The sequence below is a fragment of the Dermacentor andersoni genome, chromosome 8, assembly GCF_023375885.2.
Source record: "Dermacentor andersoni chromosome 8, qqDerAnde1_hic_scaffold, whole genome shotgun sequence".
NCBI lineage: Eukaryota > Metazoa > Arthropoda > Arachnida > Ixodida > Ixodidae > Dermacentor > Dermacentor andersoni.
The window spans coordinates 96,373,011-96,393,113 of NC_092821.1; the positions used below are offsets into that span (position 1 = coordinate 96,373,011).

At 44.9% G+C, this 20,103-nt stretch overlaps 1 protein-coding gene across 1 annotated transcript; it reads left to right on the plus strand.

Annotated features, from left to right (window-relative positions):
* The first annotated feature begins 209 nt into the window (after positions 1-209).
* LOC129384195 (2-Hydroxyacid oxidase 1-like) lies at positions 210-19,932 on the plus strand. The gene is made up of 6 exons (XM_055069414.1): positions 210-277; positions 1,828-1,980; positions 11,589-11,740; positions 12,426-12,681; positions 13,700-13,863; positions 19,832-19,932. The coding sequence occupies exons 1-6, from the start codon at positions 210-212 to the stop codon at positions 19,930-19,932; spliced, it is 894 nt and encodes a 297-aa protein (XP_054925389.1).
* Positions 19,933-20,103: the final 171 nt, after the last annotated feature.

Here is a 20,103-nt window from a genome sequence, read left to right on the forward strand (position 1 = left end):
AATATTCCAAAGACGATTCGTTTTGCGCACAATCTACAGGACTAAGACGAGAGACCAGGACTGCTGTCAGTCACCTGTAGGCATGCTGCAGTTTGTGGGGAAAAACCTACCATTGTGAATAAAATCTGTGTCAAACAAATACAAGTACCCATGCCACCCGCTTCGTCACCAGCAAGCTAAAGGCTGCCTATTTGCCATCCTTTTCCGCGATGCCTAACGACCCATCACCAGCCCAGACTGCCATTACTAAGGCCGTTGTCCGACAGATTTTGACATGGTGGGTCTGAACTCGGGGAGCTCGTCGACCCAGCAACACCTTCCAAGCGTCCCTGCTCGTCCGCAGCACTCCTTTGCTGTAACGTCCCGCAACCCGGCTAAATAGCGTACTTCTCATGGCTGGCTCACCTCGTCCCATTGCTGCCGCATTGGCCGGGTTCCTCATCTCTGCCTCAACCAATGGCTGCCTCCGCGAACAATATACACCAGACCTTTCCCTCGTAATGTTGAAACTACTTCAAAGAGTGCCCACTCGCCATGAGTGCACTGCTGTGGACACCTGCATTGGATTATGCTCGGCAATTTGCACACGCTGTGCTGTCGGCGTCTCAAAGAGCCAAAAGCGTCGCTACAACCTCGGCCACCGCGCTATGCACTTTTCGTCAAGCTCTTTATGTGGCTTCGCTCAGGTTCTGGGCAAGTTGGCCCTTGTAAGATGCTCCTTTCATATTTCATCAGGCTCCACTACGCCCTCCGCGGCGACAACCAGTGACATCGTTAACATCGGCCTCGGATGTTATTTATAACGGACTTGATTTATAACGGCCTCGAAAAGGCGCTTGAGCCACCGTAGGTAGTGTGGCGCAAAAGCGATGATTCAGGGACTGATTGAGCCAGAGGCCGGCCCCAAGCGAGTCGAGGTTGCGGATCTGGGCTTCTGGTGCAATTTGATTTTTATCGTGGTCTCAGATGGTCGAGCTTGTTCGTTTGGTTACATTGTACGAAGTCACTTTCGCCTGTGTTTATTCGACAGGTAAGAAGCTTAGCCCGCATTAGCATTGGTTGAAATTCGTTTTACGAAAACAATTTATGGCGTATGAGTTTTAAAGAATGTTTTATTCTAGGCACACACCAACAAAGTGTCAATGAGTATGTACCAGGGGGGCCAATATGTAAGTGTCATCAAGTATTCGCCTCCATACAGATATACCTAAGCACATTTATGTATATAATAATAAAGAAACAGACCCATATGATATAGACGACGCAAGAGCCGCAACGCTTCGCTAAAGAACCCTCACAGAATTCATAACAACTACTCTGTACAAAAGCAACGGTGGTTTGCATTTCCTTGATGTCAGCCAAAGTTCAATATTCCTGAGATTTGCGAGAGGTACCAAAGTTGTGAAAGCACCAGTCGTTTCATAACTAAACGCTGAGGTTGCGATAAGAAACATTACATATTTCAATGAAATCACTGATAGGACGACATCTCGTCCCATCGGGAAGCATATGCAATTTATAAATACATTGAATAGAACACCCAGCAAAAGAGTGTCGAATGGAAGGGGCGGGAGTGGGAGAGGCTAGCCCAAACGTCATACTTCTTGGTAAACGCAATTTTTGTCAGCGTTCTGTCAGGTGTCTTTGTGTTATGTATGATATATTCCTTGAACAAACAACAAAAGTTGCACGCGAATATTACCTTCACTTTTATTACCGTACATATTTCTACCCTTGTACGCCAATTGCCGCAAAATATGTGCAGTTCAAATGTCGCATATGACATTTCCCTGGCTACATTGCAGTGTGCTTCGATATTATTTACAGCCTGCCTCTGGAAGAAATGGAAGGCGGCATGACGACCATAGCCGACGTGCAGCGTATCGGAGAAGCAAAACTGGATGATGCGATCAGAGGCTATATCGGCGGCGGTGCTGGTGAAGAACAAACCTTGAGAGATAATATCACCGCATTCAGAAGGTGAGTTTTCCAGCGCTTTACGTCTTGAGGAAGAATGAAGTACTCACTCTAAGACTTCGCTCTAGTGCAAGCATCTGAGTCTACGTGAACAAGTCTTCAATGTGGAGTTTGTAATGCTATTGCAACACTTCTCCTAATGCTCGTCTCGCTACTTAGAAAGAAAACAAAACACCTAGCGGGAAGCTGAGGAGTGGGTGCGCTTGCTATATTCATGATACAAGGCATAAAAATACGGGCACAGCGGTGTAAACTCACCACACGAAGCTCCAGGTTCGAGTGTCCACAATAGCGTGAACATAAAGAAAGATACAGACAAAGAACTTAATTTACAAGGTCCAGAGTCGCTTTGCCCAAGAACAGAGCTGCGGGCCACTCCCACATGGGCACTGGTAGGCCGAGCCTAACCACCGCATCGTGGGCTCTCTGGACAGCCCAAGTTTGGCGTGAAAGTTCTGAGCTTTGGATGGCAGCTGCATTCTTCTTCCGTGATGCGATTGGGTCCCTGTAAAGATAAAAAAGGACATCTTAATAATAATATTTTACTACAGCCGCCACCATTAGAAACGGATTACCCAGCGGGAAGCACAGCAGCTGCGCCAATCATCGGCCACTTGCAAAGGGGGTGCCCTCCTATGCCGCTGTCCGACAAAGCACGAGGGGCAAGGGGCCAGCTTCAAGTGGATCCGGCCTTCAGCGGGGACTGACAGTGTCACGAGAGGGTTGTTCTCTACTGTTGCAGAATTATGAATCATTCGCATGGTGTAAACGTGTAGGAGAGCATTCTTCGATAGCTAGCATAGTCGGAATCTCCAGTACATGGTACCCCTACTGGCGCTACAACAGCAATACTTTACACTCTTTGGGGCTTATCTCGCACCCAAACATTAATTGTCATTTATACTCCATGCCTTTTATTTCTTTTGCGGTGCATACCTAGAGCTTCGAAATCACGTGGAAGACACGCGTTATCGGTGTGACATGGAATTCTGCGCCAGAAAGTCGGGAGTGATGAATTTGAAAGTAGGCTAGCGCAAGCGAGATATAGGACAAATAATGTCCAGAGAATAGATACGCCCCAAAGAACGCACGAGTTTTTAGAGCGTATGATTCATCCATATTTTGTAACATATTATCACAGTTTCCTCGTCTTTGCGTTGGGTCGTGCTGTTTCCTGAAATAGACTTAACTTATGCAGACATTTGCGAATTCGGTGTCATTCTCTGTTTGCACTTCTATTGCTTTGAAGAGCACTGCAATAGTCGCTGTTTGCATTTGCGGATTCTTTATGCTTTCATATAAGAGTGATCACTGCTACTTTCTCCTGACATGAAAATTTCTCGTGCTTTTTATGTGCCTCTCTCGTTCCGGTATTGTTGAACCGTTTATATTGAATTAAACACTTTCAAGGGTTCAACACATGCCTTTCGAACCTTTGTGTTTGCCATCCATTTCTCTACTTTGTTGCGAAAACAACACACTCTTTATTCCGGAGATGCTCCAACGTCTAAATTCCGGAATGTGAATCGAATACAAATAGCTAGGGTCGAATACAAAAGCGAAAAAACAGGCGCATCTACGTATATACAGGTGGAATACCTGTTTCTTTACAGTCATATATATACATATACGTATATGTAGGTACCACGCTTGTATTGACTAACGTGAAAACGGGCCTCTCACTATCTTTAGACTGAATTTTCCAACAAAGTTTTCAAAAATTATTGGCTGTAGCATGAAATGGAGCTTTACGAATTAGCTTCATAAATAGTTGTCAGGAAAAGACTCTTAGTCTCGGGAAAAAAGGGGCTTGTTTGTCCAAGACACACAAAAACGCCCGTTGCAAAAAAAATAAGAAATAATAATCACTGGTAGCAGCTTTAAAAGATAAAAATGCTACATCAGTACACCACCAGAGACAGTAAATGATTGAATAAAATGAAAACTCAGTGGTTATTATGTAGGCTTCCGCCACGAAACCAAAAAAGCAATTTTCATAATCCATTCTGTATCTACACGAAGAAGTTTTCTTTCGAAAACTTTATTAGTTTTATTAGTGATAATTGTCGATACTTTGTCTAGTCGACGTTACCGGTCGGTTGTTGCGAAATATTTTGTTAGCTTTAATAATCGAGAATATTCAATAGTTCCCTTTTAAGTACTTAGTCTGTAATATTCGATTCGTATCCGAAATTTTAAAAACATAATGGTCGACATTTGAACATACGGACACGTATGTTCAAATGCTCAAATATTTGTTCAATATTTGAGCAAATGCTCAATAACGTTCAAATATTTTTTGAACATACGGACGCGGATGCGCCGCGTCATGACCTATTTATGTTTTGCACGTTTGGAACAATATTTATGTGTTGCCCTTGAAATATGTTACAGAATGTTCTGCCTCCTACTGCCACTCTCTACATTTCTTCTGAGATGCAGAAGCTAAATTGAACCCAGATCTGCGACTGTCACGTTAGTCACTCAAGTTTCAAGCGTAATCTAGTATTTTTTAACAATGGGGCTTTGTGGTTTAATAATTACCAGTTTTAGACAGGAATAAATGCAATAACGCCGGTGTAAAGAATATTTTCTGCACTTTGGGGAGCCGCAGGTTGTAAAACTTAGTCCGGAGTCCACCCCTACGGCACGCCAGATAATCATGTCGGGGTTTTGCCGCTGAAAACCCAATACCTTAACGCAATCATCATCGATGCCCCTGAAAGGACATATTTGGCTTTAAAATAGTATGATCATTTCGCTGCAATAAAAAAGCGTTACTAATCACGCAAGCTTGCGAAACAAATCTGTCCCCAGCAGTGAGGTCGTAAATTAGGCCTAACAACAAACACTAAGGGGTAGCCGACTGTGCACTTATAAAATAATAGCATTTGCTTGTAGCCAGCCATTCGCATGACCTGATTTCATGTTGGAGCTTTATTTGCTCTGGTAAAATTGAGCTGCTTTCGTTTTGGCTCCCGAACTTTGTTGATGTTTTTCTCTCAAGGGAAAATAGTCGCTCCTAGTTTCCGTCTCTATCATTAGGAAAAACTTTTCGAAGCTGGATTCACACACTGAAAGTCGTCGCTCTTATTACTGGCCTAGTAGACAAGTCTAGCCTCGTAGACAAGGACACACGTGTTCGTTTTGGCCAGAAAGTTGAGTAAATACCGGTAGTAGAGAAGCAACTTCCGGCGGGTTGGTATGCATCAGCAACCTGTGTCACAAAACTGATAAAAGCATACCGGTAAACGTTGGTTGGCAAAATTGACCGACACCCTCATTTTGCTTAACCAAGCAATAATAAACAAATTATAGTTGCACATATTTGTCGGCTCATAGGCACCTCTCAACCACGCAGTTCTGTTAGCAGAATACCACTTTATAATATTCCATAGCTCTTTTATTTTAGTTTTATATTTTGTTGTATAATGAGCTTGGTGAACCCCATTACTCGGCCACCAGGCAGGTGCCCATTGTTTTGAAACCCTCCATTATTGCTACAGGTTTGACGCATTTCTCACGCGGCGTCGCAGACAGTGATAATGATGACGATGATAATGATAAATTTTAGCGGTAGCCCCTTTGAAAGGGGTGGTGATCAGCATCACCTAGCCTGCTTGATGTAATCAGGTTTTCTTACATCTAGTGATCTAGCATTTTCGCTGTCTGTGTGAAATGGTCATTTTTTTCTTTTTTTTTTTCATTGAAACTTACCTGTGAGTGTAACGACTTCAGTTTTATTATGCTCTTCTCTGCTTGTTTCTCACCAATTCCCTAAGTGGTTGTCGATTATCTGGACTCCCGAGTAGTTCATACTTTCATTCGCTTTGAATCCTAGGGCTTCTAAAAAGTTGACCTTGCCTAAGTGTCTTGCTTGGAGAATATTTCCCCATTGGATAACGATGTGCTAAGTTGTTTCCCAGCGTTTTCTGCAGGAGACGTCTTTGCACTCTACCAGTTACGCTCTACCAACTGCAAATCATTTCTCCGGTATGGTTTTGCCCTCCGACAACCAGCTGAGAACTCAAATAGAAATTAATGGCTCTTTTTTGTCATTTTGTAAACCACCATAACGTTTGTTTTTGCTTTATCCTTTGCACTCAATTTACCATCTATGTGTCTCTGACTTTCCTTTTGACGGTGCCAGGGGCGACTTATAGGAACTTTAATTAACGAAACTAATGATGCCTTTAACAACGTGTTATTAGAGGCTCATTTGAATGCCCCAAATTTGTGTCTAGCTACAGCGACCGGGTGCCCCCAACTTCATGCAGCTGTCCCTGGGTCGGCGGCCAACTCGTGAACCTGTGGCACATCTCGATATAAATGCGGACAGAATGCAAGGCATATGCACGCCTCTTCTGGCTAAACGGCTGGCTCGTTGGCACTGATCATAAGGCCAAAGCCTTATAGGACCCATGAAGCGGAAAACATGTGGCGTTCATCCGGCGTTAACATCCGATCGTACTAATTGCGTCCTCGATCACCTTGTCCCGGAGTTGCCCCGAAACCAGAATGGTGCGATTTGCACCGCCGTGGTGGCGCACTGCGGAGGGTCAACATCGAGGACAAAACTGCACCCCGTGGAGGGTGCTTGCCTGCAGCGCTACATTGCCCCTGGCGCCAAAAACGTGCGCGAACAGGCGCGCGCGCAAATTTTATTGTTTGCAGGTGCTGAGCATCTGCGGCAAGCGCTCGAACCTTCTCAAACTGCGTGCTCCGACATATCTGGTTGCAAGCAAACACCAATGGATTTTATAATTAATCCTGACGACCCGTTCCTGACGACCTGTTCAACGAACCTGTCCACTTTCGGCCGCTCTTCACCACATTGTTTTTGGACGAGGTCGATCAGCATGTCGTCTTCGCTGTCAGACGAACTTGAAAAAAGCTCATCTATTGCAGCAACTAGGAGCGCTTCCTTTCTCATTGCCGACATCTCCACTATCTAACTCCGTCAACTTCGTTGCAACCGCAGCTTGCGCAGCTATCGGGCCAGGGCGTCCGTGGTTCTGCAGTCGGCAGTGCGCGCGCGCGTCGCACGTCCCGCAGTGCTTGCTGGGATTGCGCCCCGGCGCACCACCGATTTTCTCGGTGCGAGACGGGGCAACGGAAAACCGCTCCAACAGGGTGCGCTTCCCTTGATCGAGGATGGTCGGTGCGCACCAGTGCAGTTGATCGAGGATGAAAGTGCGCACCAAGGCGCCCCGGTGCGCACCGGGGCGGGTGATCGAGGACGCTATTAAACTCACGTAACCAAGTGATGACGTCACGCTTCCGGCACTGCACCTGCTGCGGCTCGCACTGCGAAATCCGACGGTGAACAGGTACGGTGTCGGACGGACGCCGTGGCCCACACCCAAACAACAGTTACGGCCCACTTCGAAAATTGGATTAAGGTGGATTGAAGTGGATTATGGTGTATAAAGTAGAATATGGTGAAACAAGGTGGATTACGGTGGAATAAGGTAGAGTTTTAATGTAACGCGATAATTATGAGATATCATTAAACTTTCGAATTCATGTCACGTAAGGATACTTAAGTGACGTTGAATTTGTGTTTCGTAGTGCACATGCATTAATATTGCTATCGAGCGTATTACTTGTAGCCAATGGCCTACTAAAGCGCCTAGCAGAATGTGTAGAACTTTGTGCGATGTAATAGGGCCGTCGACACAGCCAACGCGAAACCGCATTACATGGTTAAAAAAAAAACAAGGTACGCGTCATGTTTGGCCGGTATTACGACAGATTGCACCGTGGCTCCGTTCCTGCAAATTGTACACTTTCAAGTTGGCAAAGACGCAGGCGTCTTGTATTCCGATTTAGTCTGAACGAGGCAAGCAATAGTGTATCAAAATGTTGCACGGAATGCATGCACCCCGAGAGGTTCTCTCTGTTAGAAATTGGACCGCTAACAAACGAACACTTTAGCAGAACGAAGGGTGTATACCACGCACTCAATTAAGCAGCATAATGTGTGGTCTTCGCTATGTAACCTTCACTTCGCAGAAAAATACAGACAATATTACGGTAACAAAACGTTTTTATATAGACCAGTACGTGGAGGCATAATTCCGCGTATGCGATTTCCTCCCGCAAACATTACAGACGTAAACCGAAAGCGTGTGGGCCGTAAGAACGAATTCAACGTTTCTGTCACACACCTACGTAATAAGATATGAGGTGTGTCCAAATAGTATCGAACGTTTGGTCAGCAGAAATATATTTATTCATTGCCAGGTACAAAACCCTAATTTCCTCCAAAGTAGTCTCCTTACTAATGCACACACTTCTTCCAGCACTCCCGCCATTGTTGAAAACACTTCTGGAACCTGTCTTTTCTAATGGTGATCAGCTGGGCATTCTGCACGATGTGATCTCTTGGCACAAATCGGGTCCTTTTCAGCATCATTTCAGCTTGGTAAATAGCCAAAAGCCGCATGGAGCCATGTCAGCGGAGCCTGACGAAAGAAAGGAATGTTGTGTTTGGTGAAGAAAGCCTGAATCAGGTGCCCAGATTTGGCGGGTGCATTATTATGATGCAGCTGCTAACTTTTTCCAGTCCACAGATCAGCTCGTTTCCGCCGCACAGCATCACGAAGGTGACAAAGGACCTCCTGGTAGTATTTCTTTGTGATGGCTTGGCCTGCACCACCCCACGATAGTCGACAAAAGCGGGCAACATGACCTTCACATTGCTGTGGACCTGCCGTCCATGTTTTTCAGCCTCGGGGATGTCGGAATTTTCCAGTGTGACGACTGAATCTTGGTTTCTGGGTTGTTCCCATGCACCCACGACTCATCGCCTGTGTGTGGTGTTTAGAAAGTTAGGATTACTGTTTCCATTGCCCAGCATTTCCTGTGCATTTTCCAGACGGAGCTGAAGCAGCTCCGTCTCTAAAGTTCTCGGACTTTGGCTCAAGTTCTCGGCGATGGCCCTCCTTGACCAAAGTCCCAACTTGGTCAATGGAATTCTAATTTTGGCTTGTTTAGATTCCGCCTGAACGCAATTAACTGTCCACTGATGTGCGGCCATCTTTGAAGCGATTGTAGCCCTCCTTTATTTGTGACGTGCTCATGGCGTTGTCTCCTTAAGCCTATAAAACTTCCGAATGGCTTAAACTTCGGCATCACGAAGCTTTTGGCTAAATTTGATGAAATATCGCTGTTCATGTTGTGCCGACATTTTGCAACTTTCTGAAATCCGACAAGCACTCACTACAAGTGCTCACTCGTAGGCCGACTGCCAGCAACTGACACTTTCTGCGGGCGGGAATAAATTCACGCATACGCATTATGTCCCCGCTATATCTCTATCGAAGGAAGCCTCCCGCACCTCATTGGTTTACGTGGTAAAGACGAAGGTTCGGTGCTTTTTGAACACACCATGTATTTATTTACATCGTGCTTACGTAAAAGTGATAGTTTCAGCAAGGCCAGTTTCCCAGTATGAGCGGCAGCGCATCAAGCTCAGCTCACCACAACGCGGGGTAGTGAACAATTGTGGCATTGCCATTGCTTCTACGGCCAGAGTACGTATAATGCACGCCGCCGGGTAAACATGAATGCTACAATAACATGAGACGAACTCAGATTCATTGAACAATTTCGTTAGGTGCAGTCTATACAGCCAACATAGTCCCTGTGATGCCATCAGCTGCTTTATAAACATCGCTGCTTTTCACTTCCAACACACTTCACGCCACCACCATGGCATTGCGACAAACGTGTAAACGTATCACTGCAAATTTCGTACTCACAGGTCACAACAATCCGGCACATTTACTATGTAACGAGACTGCAACCTGGACGCAGCGTCTGGCTCTTGTCCATTACGATTAAATTCAGCGAATGTGCTGCATTGAAAAACTCCTCCGTGCTTGAAAAGTTCTTGTGTGGGAAACGACGGCGGACGAAATCAACCCAGCGTCTTTGGTCATCCAAAGAAAGACTTCCAGTTGGGGTGAATGTTCAAAACGGACACCGAGAAACAGAACAGATTGCGGCAATTAACGGCAATGTTGACTGAGCCAGCTGTTGCCCAGCGTCACTAGCGTCGGCAAGAGCCCTACCGTTTTACTAGCCGAAAACGTGGCATACATAACATAACATACATACAGCATAACATCTTAAGGAACAACTTTTCTATAGTTAAGCAAATAACGCGCCTTATGTCAGGACCCTATTGCTGAAAATCTTCACCAAAATTTCGTTAAAATGTGTTTTTGTGACGGCAAAGCACGCTTTCCATTGCGAGTTCCACATGGCGTTATCGGCGATTTGTTCCAAGTTTGTCGCCCGAGTTTCGCAATGTTCTGCATTAAAAGGCGACATTTTCAGACCAGTATGTTTCATAAACTGAAACTAGGCGCAATGTAGCGGTGATTCAGGAAGTGCTAAATAACGCTTTAGTAAGAGTTGTATTATTTTTAATAAATTTTCGTGCATGCCACCCCTGGTTGTCGAGTTACACGCTCATTTTCCTGTACTTGTTTTGCAGCTTTGTTATCCTATTCATCCAATCTTTTTGCAGGTTTTCGAAGTACAACTATTTGTACACTTTAGTCATCTATTTACTTTCGTTCATGCACGTGAGTCTTTCTTCTAAACTAATTTTGCTTGGCGTTTCTCTAACTACAAAAGAAGGCTAAGCCATGCGCGCCGCACTCCTTCATTTATCGATATTAGTGTAGGCTCCCAATACCCTAACGCCTCACCGAACTTCGGTAAACGGCCAACCGCGACAAAACTCTGATTTTAAACTAAGCATAGCACTCACAAATGTTATCATGTGCACACCATAACTCCTTTCCAGACCTCTCGCACCAGTTGATATTTGTAGCAGCGCCGTAGTGTTATATGTTTCGTTAGGGCAGAATTCTATTTCCCCTTCATTCTCTAATTATATTGGCGAACGTTCGGAGAATTCTTTACTTTGTTTCTATATAGCCAGGTATTTATATTTCTGGACTTTGGGTATCGCCTATTGCTGAATTGATACCCCGTTGCCTAGTTGTCTCTTCAATAAAGTCATATTTCCCGACATTGTTGTAAACTTAAGGCTTTGATCGGTCGATTCATTGTCGCACGCAATCGCAAATCTCAGCAAGTCCCTTGCATTGTCTGCAAGTAGAACTATGCCGCCAACACGCATCAGGCAAAGACCTTCTGTTTTACCAATTGCCCATCGTGGTTGTGCTCTGAAGTAAAACCTAATTCTCTCTCCCAGTTGTCCTTTTATGCCCTTAGCAAAAAACTTGAACAATGCAGGTGCAGGAAATTGTTAGGAACTGGCACTTGAACTAACCAGCCAAGTTCAAGGTCCAATGCACCAGGCTTATGTGCCCCTTTGGCACTAGCGGCATGGAAGGCTTTTCAATGTGCTAAATTGCTTGTTTTACTATTTTGCACACCTCTATAATTACCTGCTTCTCTCACAAGCCTGATACATCCCTTTCGTCTTCGTGAGGCAAAGACAATACAGCTACATGTGACGATGCCTTGTGCTTGTCATGCACTACTGCCTGCTCCCTGTGCAACCAAAGCACGTTTCACGTCATTTAGCAACCCACATTGCGCTATCACCGTGGTTTGCTTTCGCCCAGATTCCGCTTCCGGCCTCGCGTCCTTGTCGACGTTTCTATGCCCAGCACCAGCACTGTTGTTCTTGGAGAAACGATTGCGGTTCCTATCGGACTGGCACCAACGGCAGCCCAAAGGATCGCACACGTTGAAGGAGAAATCGCTGCAGCGCAAGGTAATAATGATGAGCGTTATTCCTGGTACCATTTCATGAGCATGAATTTTACCTTCGGCCTCGTCTTCAGAAGCCAACAGCTTTCGCAATTATAAGTGTAATGTACAATGTCCTAGCATTCACGTAAGAAATTCACTCTTGTTACAACATTAATTTACCATTCTTAGTAGCATAAGAAATTCGAGCTATATTTACTTCCACCAGTGTGCGTTATGTTTTATGTGTTTATAATAGTGATTACTAGAGCTGCAAATCATGTTCTTCTCCATTGCGTTGCAGATCGCTGGCGGTTCTAGCGAACCACTGTACATTCACATTTAAATATGACGGTCTCGCAGCAATAGTAATTTTTTTGCGCATTAGTACTACCACACTACAAAACTATGAAAACGCATGAGTGTTCTCGCTCAGAGCAGCAAGAAATTTGGGAATATCACTTTATTTGTTACACTCAGCTGTTACGGAAAAAAAATAACAATGATTTATACTTTTTACGCAATGTTAAGACGCGCGGCTGGTAGCTTGGTACAATAAAACATCAAGCGTTAAAAGTTTTATTAGGTTCTGCAAAACAAACCAAGACGTTATTTATGTTGCGTGCTCATTCGACTCGGGTGCCGGGCAATCTAAATAGCAGAACGAACGATTCATCAAACTATGCCCCACCAAACAAATGTGTTTGCAGCGGCACAGAAAGCCCGTACGCTGATGATACTGAGTTCCATGAGCTCCACAACGATCGAAGACGTGAGAGCTAGTGCGCCCGACCTGCTCCTCTGGCAGCAGATCTACCTATTTCGCAATCGCTCCCTGACGGAGTCACTTGTGAGGAGAGCCGAGAACCAAGGGTTTGCCGCCATCGTCGTCACCGTGGACTCGTCCATCCCTGAACAGGCTGTCGTCGCCGCCAAAAGCCGATTCCGTCTTCCAAATGGCGTTACGTGAGTTCATATAAACTTGCTACTTTTTCCTCGCACTTATCATTTTCAGTGGTGCCAAGTAAATCAGGGCAACACGTGTTCCGACAATTGGTTTTCTTGAGCCAAGGAATGCACTTCTGTTCAGGGCAAGGAGTCCATGAATACCATTTGACAGGCGCGAGAACTGTAAAGGCCGCGTACAAAAATTGGATTATTGATTCGTTTTTACGTAAGGAACAACCCCTCGCTCCCATAATGACTATTGAGAAGAAATGTTTAAGTGAAAACGGACAAAGTAGAGTATGTGCTGACATATCGAGGCATTCGTTGAAATAGTGTGTCCTTGCGTCGCGGTTACGCAAATTTGACGTCAGGAAGTGGGAATAAAAACATGTTGGAATCGTTTTACGTTATACGGCCATATATTTAGTTTTCTTTTACAAAGCAGAAAATATGTTCCACGACCCGCCACACAATCGCGGAAGAATTTTGTGAAAGATTGTATCGAGGATCATTCGTGTCCATAACATATTTGGGCTAGCTTTTTCTGCAACTTGAACAATATTAGTACCAGGGCGTGTGCCTAACTTATATTAGGAAGATGAGCAAAACGACAACAAGGTGAAAGCAGGAACCAAAATTTAGACAAATGGACTTGCCTTCTTCAAGGCGCATTGAAATGAAGAAGATAAGCCCACTTGTCCAAACGTTGGCTCCTGCTTTAGCCTTGATCTCGTTTTCCTCATCGTCTTGAATTTGTATCTCCCGCCTTCTCCTTGTTTTCCCTGGATAAATTATACTAGGCCAGTTAACTTGTTAATTGCTACTGATCATAAACTTTCTTGCCCTTTGTAGACAGCCTAGAACTAAAAATGTACAATCTCAATTAAACTTTAGCTGCGTGAAAGAAGATGATTCACTTAATCTGTGTTCTCGACAAAATGCATTTGTAGTAAAATAACCCAACAAGTCCTTACTGTCCGCAGTGCCGTGGGCCCAAGCTCAGGCAAATACATTTCCTTTTCTCCTCACTCAACAGCCTTGCCAATCTCGAGGCTTCGCTTCCCGGTCACTGTTTCAGTTACGATGCGAGCAGTGAAGGATATCTTCCAAAATACCGCTCAGCCTCAGTTACATGGGATGACGTGCTGTGGTTGAGAAGCATCACAAGCCTACCTATAGTTGCCAAGGGCATCATCACAGGTACGTGTACATGTAATGTTAGAAATTAAAATTTATTGGAGCTCTTTATCTCACGAGAATTCCAAGGTAGGCTTGTTGGTAATGGATCTTCAAAGGGTGTACGGTAGCGCGATTAAAAGACGGGACAAAAGAAGACACGCAGGCAAACACACAGCGCTAATTTCCAATAATGTTTATTATCGAAAACCAGGTCGTACTTATGCACTCAGCCAACATGAGTCCTAGCCACGTGAATAGGTAAACAATCAGAGAGTGAGTGAGTGAGTGAGTGAGTGAGTGAGTGAGTGAGTGAGTGAGTGAGTGAGTGAGTGAGTGAGTGAGTGAGTGAGTGAGTGAGTGAGTGAGTGAGTGAGTGAGTGAGTGAGTGAGTGAGTGAGTGAGTGAGTGAGTGAAAAACATTATTAGCTCTAGATTCACTGGTCTTTGTGGTCTTCAGATGGCTTCGTCCATCTTCTTGCACAACGGTCGGTTGCCCTTAGTCCAGGGCTCCACTGGATGCTGCTGCCAGTTGTGCTCGCCGAATCAGACCTTCTTGGTCGACCCCGCGATCGCTGGAGTGCACTCCCTCCCATTGCTCCTCCCCCGGGTTTGGTATAACGGGTACTACGTCTATCTTCTGGCATGCCCACGTTATGTGATACAGCGTGGGTGTTTCGTGGCATCAGGGGCATTTGTCATTGTATTGTGTGGGATACATTTTGCTGAGTTCGTTTAGGTTGGGGTACGAGCCCGTTTGTAGCTGCCTCCACGCGAAAGAATCATCTCTGCTAAGGGTGTTGTGCGGTGGTGGATACCGCTTTCTGCAGCCCTTGTAGTAATTTAATATCGCCGAATAGTCTTGGGGTACATGTTCGGTCCCCTCAAGGTCGCCTACGCTGGATGCTCGGTAACATGTGTACCCTCGAGCTATCCTGTCCGCTTCTTGGTTCCCTGTCACTCCCGTGTGTCCCGGCGTCCATACTATCGTATGCCTAATTGGTTCTTCTTTTGTTTGCCGTTGTGTTATGTGGTCTCCGGAGCGGAGTATGCGGAGCGCTCCGTGCCCTATTCTACCGCGTAGGCAGTTGCGGCACGCTGTTTGCGAGTCTGTAAGGATTGTTAGAGACCGTTTAGACCGATATCCCTCCGCTGCCGCTAGAGCGACGGCCGCTTCTTCAGCCTCGACTATCGTACAGCCTTGTAGTGATGCGCTGGTGATCTCGCGTAGGTTCGAATCAATCACCGTTGCTACCGCGTTGCTCTTGCTCTGCCCCGCTGCTCTGGCGTATGTGGCTGCGTCCACATATACCGTCGTTTCTTGGGGTGCTAGTGTCTTTTGTAGGTATTCAGCCCTCGCTTCTCTGCGTGCTTTGTGTAGGTTGGGATCCATGTTCCGTGGTATGGGTGCTACTTTTAGTGTGTTGCGATACTCGTCCGGAATTGTTTCGGTCCTCTGTATCTCTTGAAGTTGATTGGCGCAGCCTAGTTTCTTCAGGAGCTCCCTGCCAGATAGAGTATGCTGTAGTCTGCACGGGTGGAAGACTAGTTGCGCCTCTTTCAATTCCTCGAAGTTGTTGTGTAGTCCTAAGGCTAGGAGCTTTTCGCTTGAGGTGTGGGGAAGGTGGAGTGCGGTTTTGTAGGCTTTGCGTAGAATCTCTTCCGCCTGTTTTACCTCGCTCTTGATGGCATTGTAGCATGGGAGGCTGTATGCCACTCGGCTGACCACCAGGCTTCTGACCAGCTTGAGTGTGTCCTCCTCTCGCATGCCGTGGTGCCTGTGTGAGATGCGCGTGATCATGCGGGCCACTTGTAGGGTGGATGCCTTGAGTAGGGCGAAGGTGTGGGTGCAGCGTTAGTTTGACTGTATCCACATCCCCAGTACTCTGATGAGCGTCTTTTCCGGTATCGCCTTCCCCTCGAGGTAGACATTCAGCATTAACTCGTCGCTGGTGGGGACTGTGCGGTTTTGCTTTCCTCTCCAAGCTCTCAGGAGCTCGTACTCGGACTTCTCAGTGGAGCACGCTAGCCCTCTTGCTCTGATGTAGTCCTCTACGCAGGTGGCTGCCTCTTGCAACTTCTCTTCTTTCTCTCCGAGCGAGCCTCTGTTAATCCACATGGTGATGTCGTAGAAACATTTTTGCAAGTGATATGTTAAGCAATGCTCAAAAATGTAAGTTCTTTTTTCACAGAGAGCTAATGACGGTTTGCTGATACAGGAATCCCCTAGGGCATCAATCTGCTTGACTTCTATGATAAGTGCAGTCTATCTCGCCTTGCGATTAAGAAGTTCTGTCACGGAGAAAACTATTTCTCCAGTGTCTGCTCGTGAATGTGAATATGACACGATCACGCCTCGCATATTCACCAGAATAATCTTTGTAATGAAGGAAGGAGTGATAATATCCTTTTCTTTTCCCCACGGTGATAAGGCTATGCTCCATGCGCACCAAAATAGGTTTACTCACGGCGTGCGCAATAACGTCATCATGTTTCGATACAGTGCTGTGATTAAATTATTCTTGCGCTCAACTCTAACATACTCTACGAATCTATATAGCTATCGTTCTCGCTAATATTACAAACATACGCGGTTAATATATGACGTAGCTAAAGGTTAACGATACTGCATACCTGAGCTACGGAAGCGATGAACTATAGTAGTAATAAAAATAATATTATTACTAATAATTACGTTAGGTATTATTTGTTGCGCTGTATCTTCTTGATATATCATGTTATGTTAACGTCAATGGCCAAACCTCTGCTTTGTACATGGAAAACAGCGGCATGTCTGAAAGATAAATATTAGGACCACTTCTCTTCGAGCGCAGCCCTTATGCGCGCGTTCCTGGGTTGAGCGTCGGCGTATCTCGGTGTAACAGCAAGAACACGCTCGCGCCACAGATCGCGCGTTCGTAGTCGTCGTCTTCCAAACCCGAATACGATGCCCTTCATCATGCCAGCATTGCCATACTGCCTCTGCGAAGGTGCTGACGGCAGCAAATAATCCTAAAAAAATTAAAAATTAAATTATGGGGTTTTACGTGCCAAAACCACTTTCTGATTATGAGGCACGCCGTAGTGGGGGACTCCGGAAATTTAGACCACCTGGGGTTCTTTAACGTGCACCTAAATCTAAGTACCCGGGTGTTTTCGCATTTCGCCCCCATCGAAATGCGGCCGCCGTGGCCGGGATTCGATCCCGCGACCTCGTGCTCAGCAGCCCAACACCATAGCCACTGAGCAACCACGGCGGGTTCAAATAATCCTAATCGTGGGACAGTTCATTAATCGTTATTAAATGACGTTTATTCCGTTATTTTGAACCTTCCTTTCCTTCTTTATGTCAACTTATATCAACATTTTCTTTAGGAAATTCATACTGCTGATGATTGTCGCATCCTGCAATGTGGCAGGCTTTGTTTTTTTCTAAAAGGCGCAAAGATAAGAACCTCAGCATAAGTCCTGCTAAGACCAAAGTATAAGTTTCAATCGCAAAACAGCAAGTATATTTTTCTTTATTCTCTAGATTTAGTATCATTGTGCAAGGTTTAGAAGATCAGTGATCTCGGAGTACCTTTTTTACATCTTTATACTTTTATGCTTACACTTAACGCGTTGTAATGCGGGTTATGCTCTCTCTGGGCTCTGCTTGTAAGCTATAGATATATCGATATATTTAACTTTTCTTACACATTTCGGCAATTTTCACAAAGCAATCTGTCTTCGTCACCTCGAATACGTGTCGGACGTCTGGAATAGTATTTTTAGATCGAACAGTGACATTGTAGATTGGGTTCAGAAAATTTTTCTAGGCAGATATTATTACTACTTTGCTAACAAAGGCTCAACTTTCTTCAAGCACTGTTGCATTATTATCATCGCCCTGACTTCGAAGCCGAAGTAATGGTGCTGTCCTTCTGCTTCTTTTTTCTTATCAAACTCTTTCACCCTACTCTCAGCTTGCCCGAACTCCTCTGGTGTATCATGATTTGCGTCCTGCACAAGATCATCAAGGAACCTACACCCTTCCAAGCTCTTGCCTTGTCCTCCCCACACTCAGCCGTTCAGTGAATACCGAGTTTTTATACGGCTTATTCTTACAATGGTGATAATTTTGATAACTTACTGTCCGTATTTTGTTATCTTTGCCTTGTTGTTTCAGGTCCACACATTGTTCAACTCTCTTTCCCCTTATATTCGATATGTATGTTGTGCTTTCTTGCATATACACTCGTCTTTTCATAGTTCTTTTTATTCATTGTGCGTTTCTTTACTTATATTCCCCTGCTGTTTTTTATAGAGTATGTGTATGGCGAGCACTCAGACATTAGGTTTTTTCTGGGAAATGATATAATGATTATTGAATAAAGGATTAAGCGATTGAATACTGCCATCTTTAAGGCTGGACATACTTAAGATCTGTCAAAATGTCAAAGCCAGTTCGAAGAAATGCGGGCAAAGTGATGGCAGAATTGGCGAGGAAAGAAAAAAGATAGTGCCCAAAAATACGCAGCAACCCGCCGTGGTTGCTCAGTGGCTATGGTGTTAGGCTGCTGAGCACGAGGTCGCGGGATCGAATCCCGGCCACGGCGGCCGCATTTCGATGGGGGCGAAATGCGAAAACACCCGTGTACTTAGATTTAGGTGCACGTTAAAGAACCCCAGGTGGTCAAAATTTCCGGAGACCCCCACTACGGCGTGCCTCATAATCAGAAAGTGGTTTTGGCACGTAAAACCCCATAATAATAAATAAAATAAATAATAAAAATACGAAGCAAAATATTGTTAGATGTCAAAAAACATTGCACTGTAGAAGTAAGATTTACTAGAAGAAACAATATGGTAATAATGCAGGTGGTTCACAGAAATTTCAGTTTCTTTCAAGCTGCGCTTTGATGTTACATGGAAAACGTTTTATGGAAGCTCATTAAGCCTCATCGTTATAACGAACGCGAAGAACATGTTCGTCTAATATTACTTGTACTACTTATAATAATGATATTAGCATTTTATTACTATTATACTAATAATAAAAATGTGTTGTTATTACTGTAAAAAACCCAAATGCAAGATAGTGGATATCTGCGTTTATACAAGAAAGCATTTCAATTAAGAGAACGTAAATTCCAATACAGGTATTACGCAGTATTCAAGCTATGCTTCTCATGACATTCTAACAGTGCCAGGTAAATACGTAGTCAGGATCACAAAAAGGTTACGGCTGAAATCGTATTTCTTTGGTTGAAAATATTATGCAAGGAGTACTCAATCCCACCTTGAACGAAAACTTGAAATGATTCTACACCTATTCATACTCTTGAGTGGTCGGATTTTGCCACTGTCTCGATGGGGGATCCCACTTCAAATCAGTGGGAGTAACTAAAAAATTCGGGTGCGCATGAAGTTTACGAGCATGCAGCTGAGAAACCATGTCGCAGGTTATAGATTCGCACCAAGACGGTGCATTAACAGAGGCTTCAAAAACTTGCGGTCAAGACGACTGCAAGTTTTTGAGGCCTCTGTTATTTTTGTGGTTCCTGAATGATGTCGAGCCTGTATCCGGTCGCACAGTTTTAAGCATAATTCCTTTTATCGGGTTTCTAGTAGGTGGCTAAGGTGTGGTCCAACTAATGAGGTCTCATGTTCTACAGCCATGAAGACTGCATGTGTAGCCGCTGCGTCATTGGCATTGCCAGTTGTTATTATCCACACAAAAGAATGGCCGTGTCATTTACCCTGTGTGTGCTGAGTGCTCAACATGACTGTTGGCAGTCCAGGCGGTGTTGCTGCTGCAAATGAGTGTGACAGCAGCAACTAAAGAGTCAGCAGAGCATAGCATTCGAAGGGCTTCAACGCGCTTCAGCTGTCTTAATTTAAGTCTGTTTCTTCCAGTTACCCTGTCGTTTAGTAAGGTTGGTTATCATAACTGACTCAGCAGGTTCATTCTGAGCTCATGTATTTCGCGTGGCTCATTTCTTTGTTGCAGCCCAAGCTGCCATCGAGGCTCTCAATCATGGTGCCGCGGCAGTTATCGTCTCAAATCATGGCGGCCGCGTTCTGGATGGAACGCCAGCAGCGGTATGGTAATGTTATCCACAAGCTGTTTTGTTGTATTGTTGTCAAGACGAGAAAAATTCCGTTGAGAGTAGCGGTGTTATATGACCTGTGAGGCTACAAATAAAATTAGGATATGATCAACTCCGGTCGCACAAGACTGCCGTAAAGGGAGATTTGTTGAAATACCTTGAGCCTGGAATT

What these genes read in the sequence shown, in the direction of transcription:
- LOC129384195 (XM_055069414.1), top strand. Translation starts at nt 210, where the DNA reads ATGCCTAACGACCCATCACCAGCCCAGACTGCCATTACTAAGGCCGTT. An exon ending in GTCCGACAGATTTTGACATG is followed by an intron (nt 278 to 1,827) that starts GTGGGTCTGAAC and finishes TATTATTTACAG; the next exon opens with CCTGCCTCTGGAAGAAATGG. An exon ending in CGTCTTCCAAATGGCGTTAC is followed by an intron (nt 12,682 to 13,699) that starts GTGAGTTCATAT and finishes CTCACTCAACAG; the next exon opens with CCTTGCCAATCTCGAGGCTT.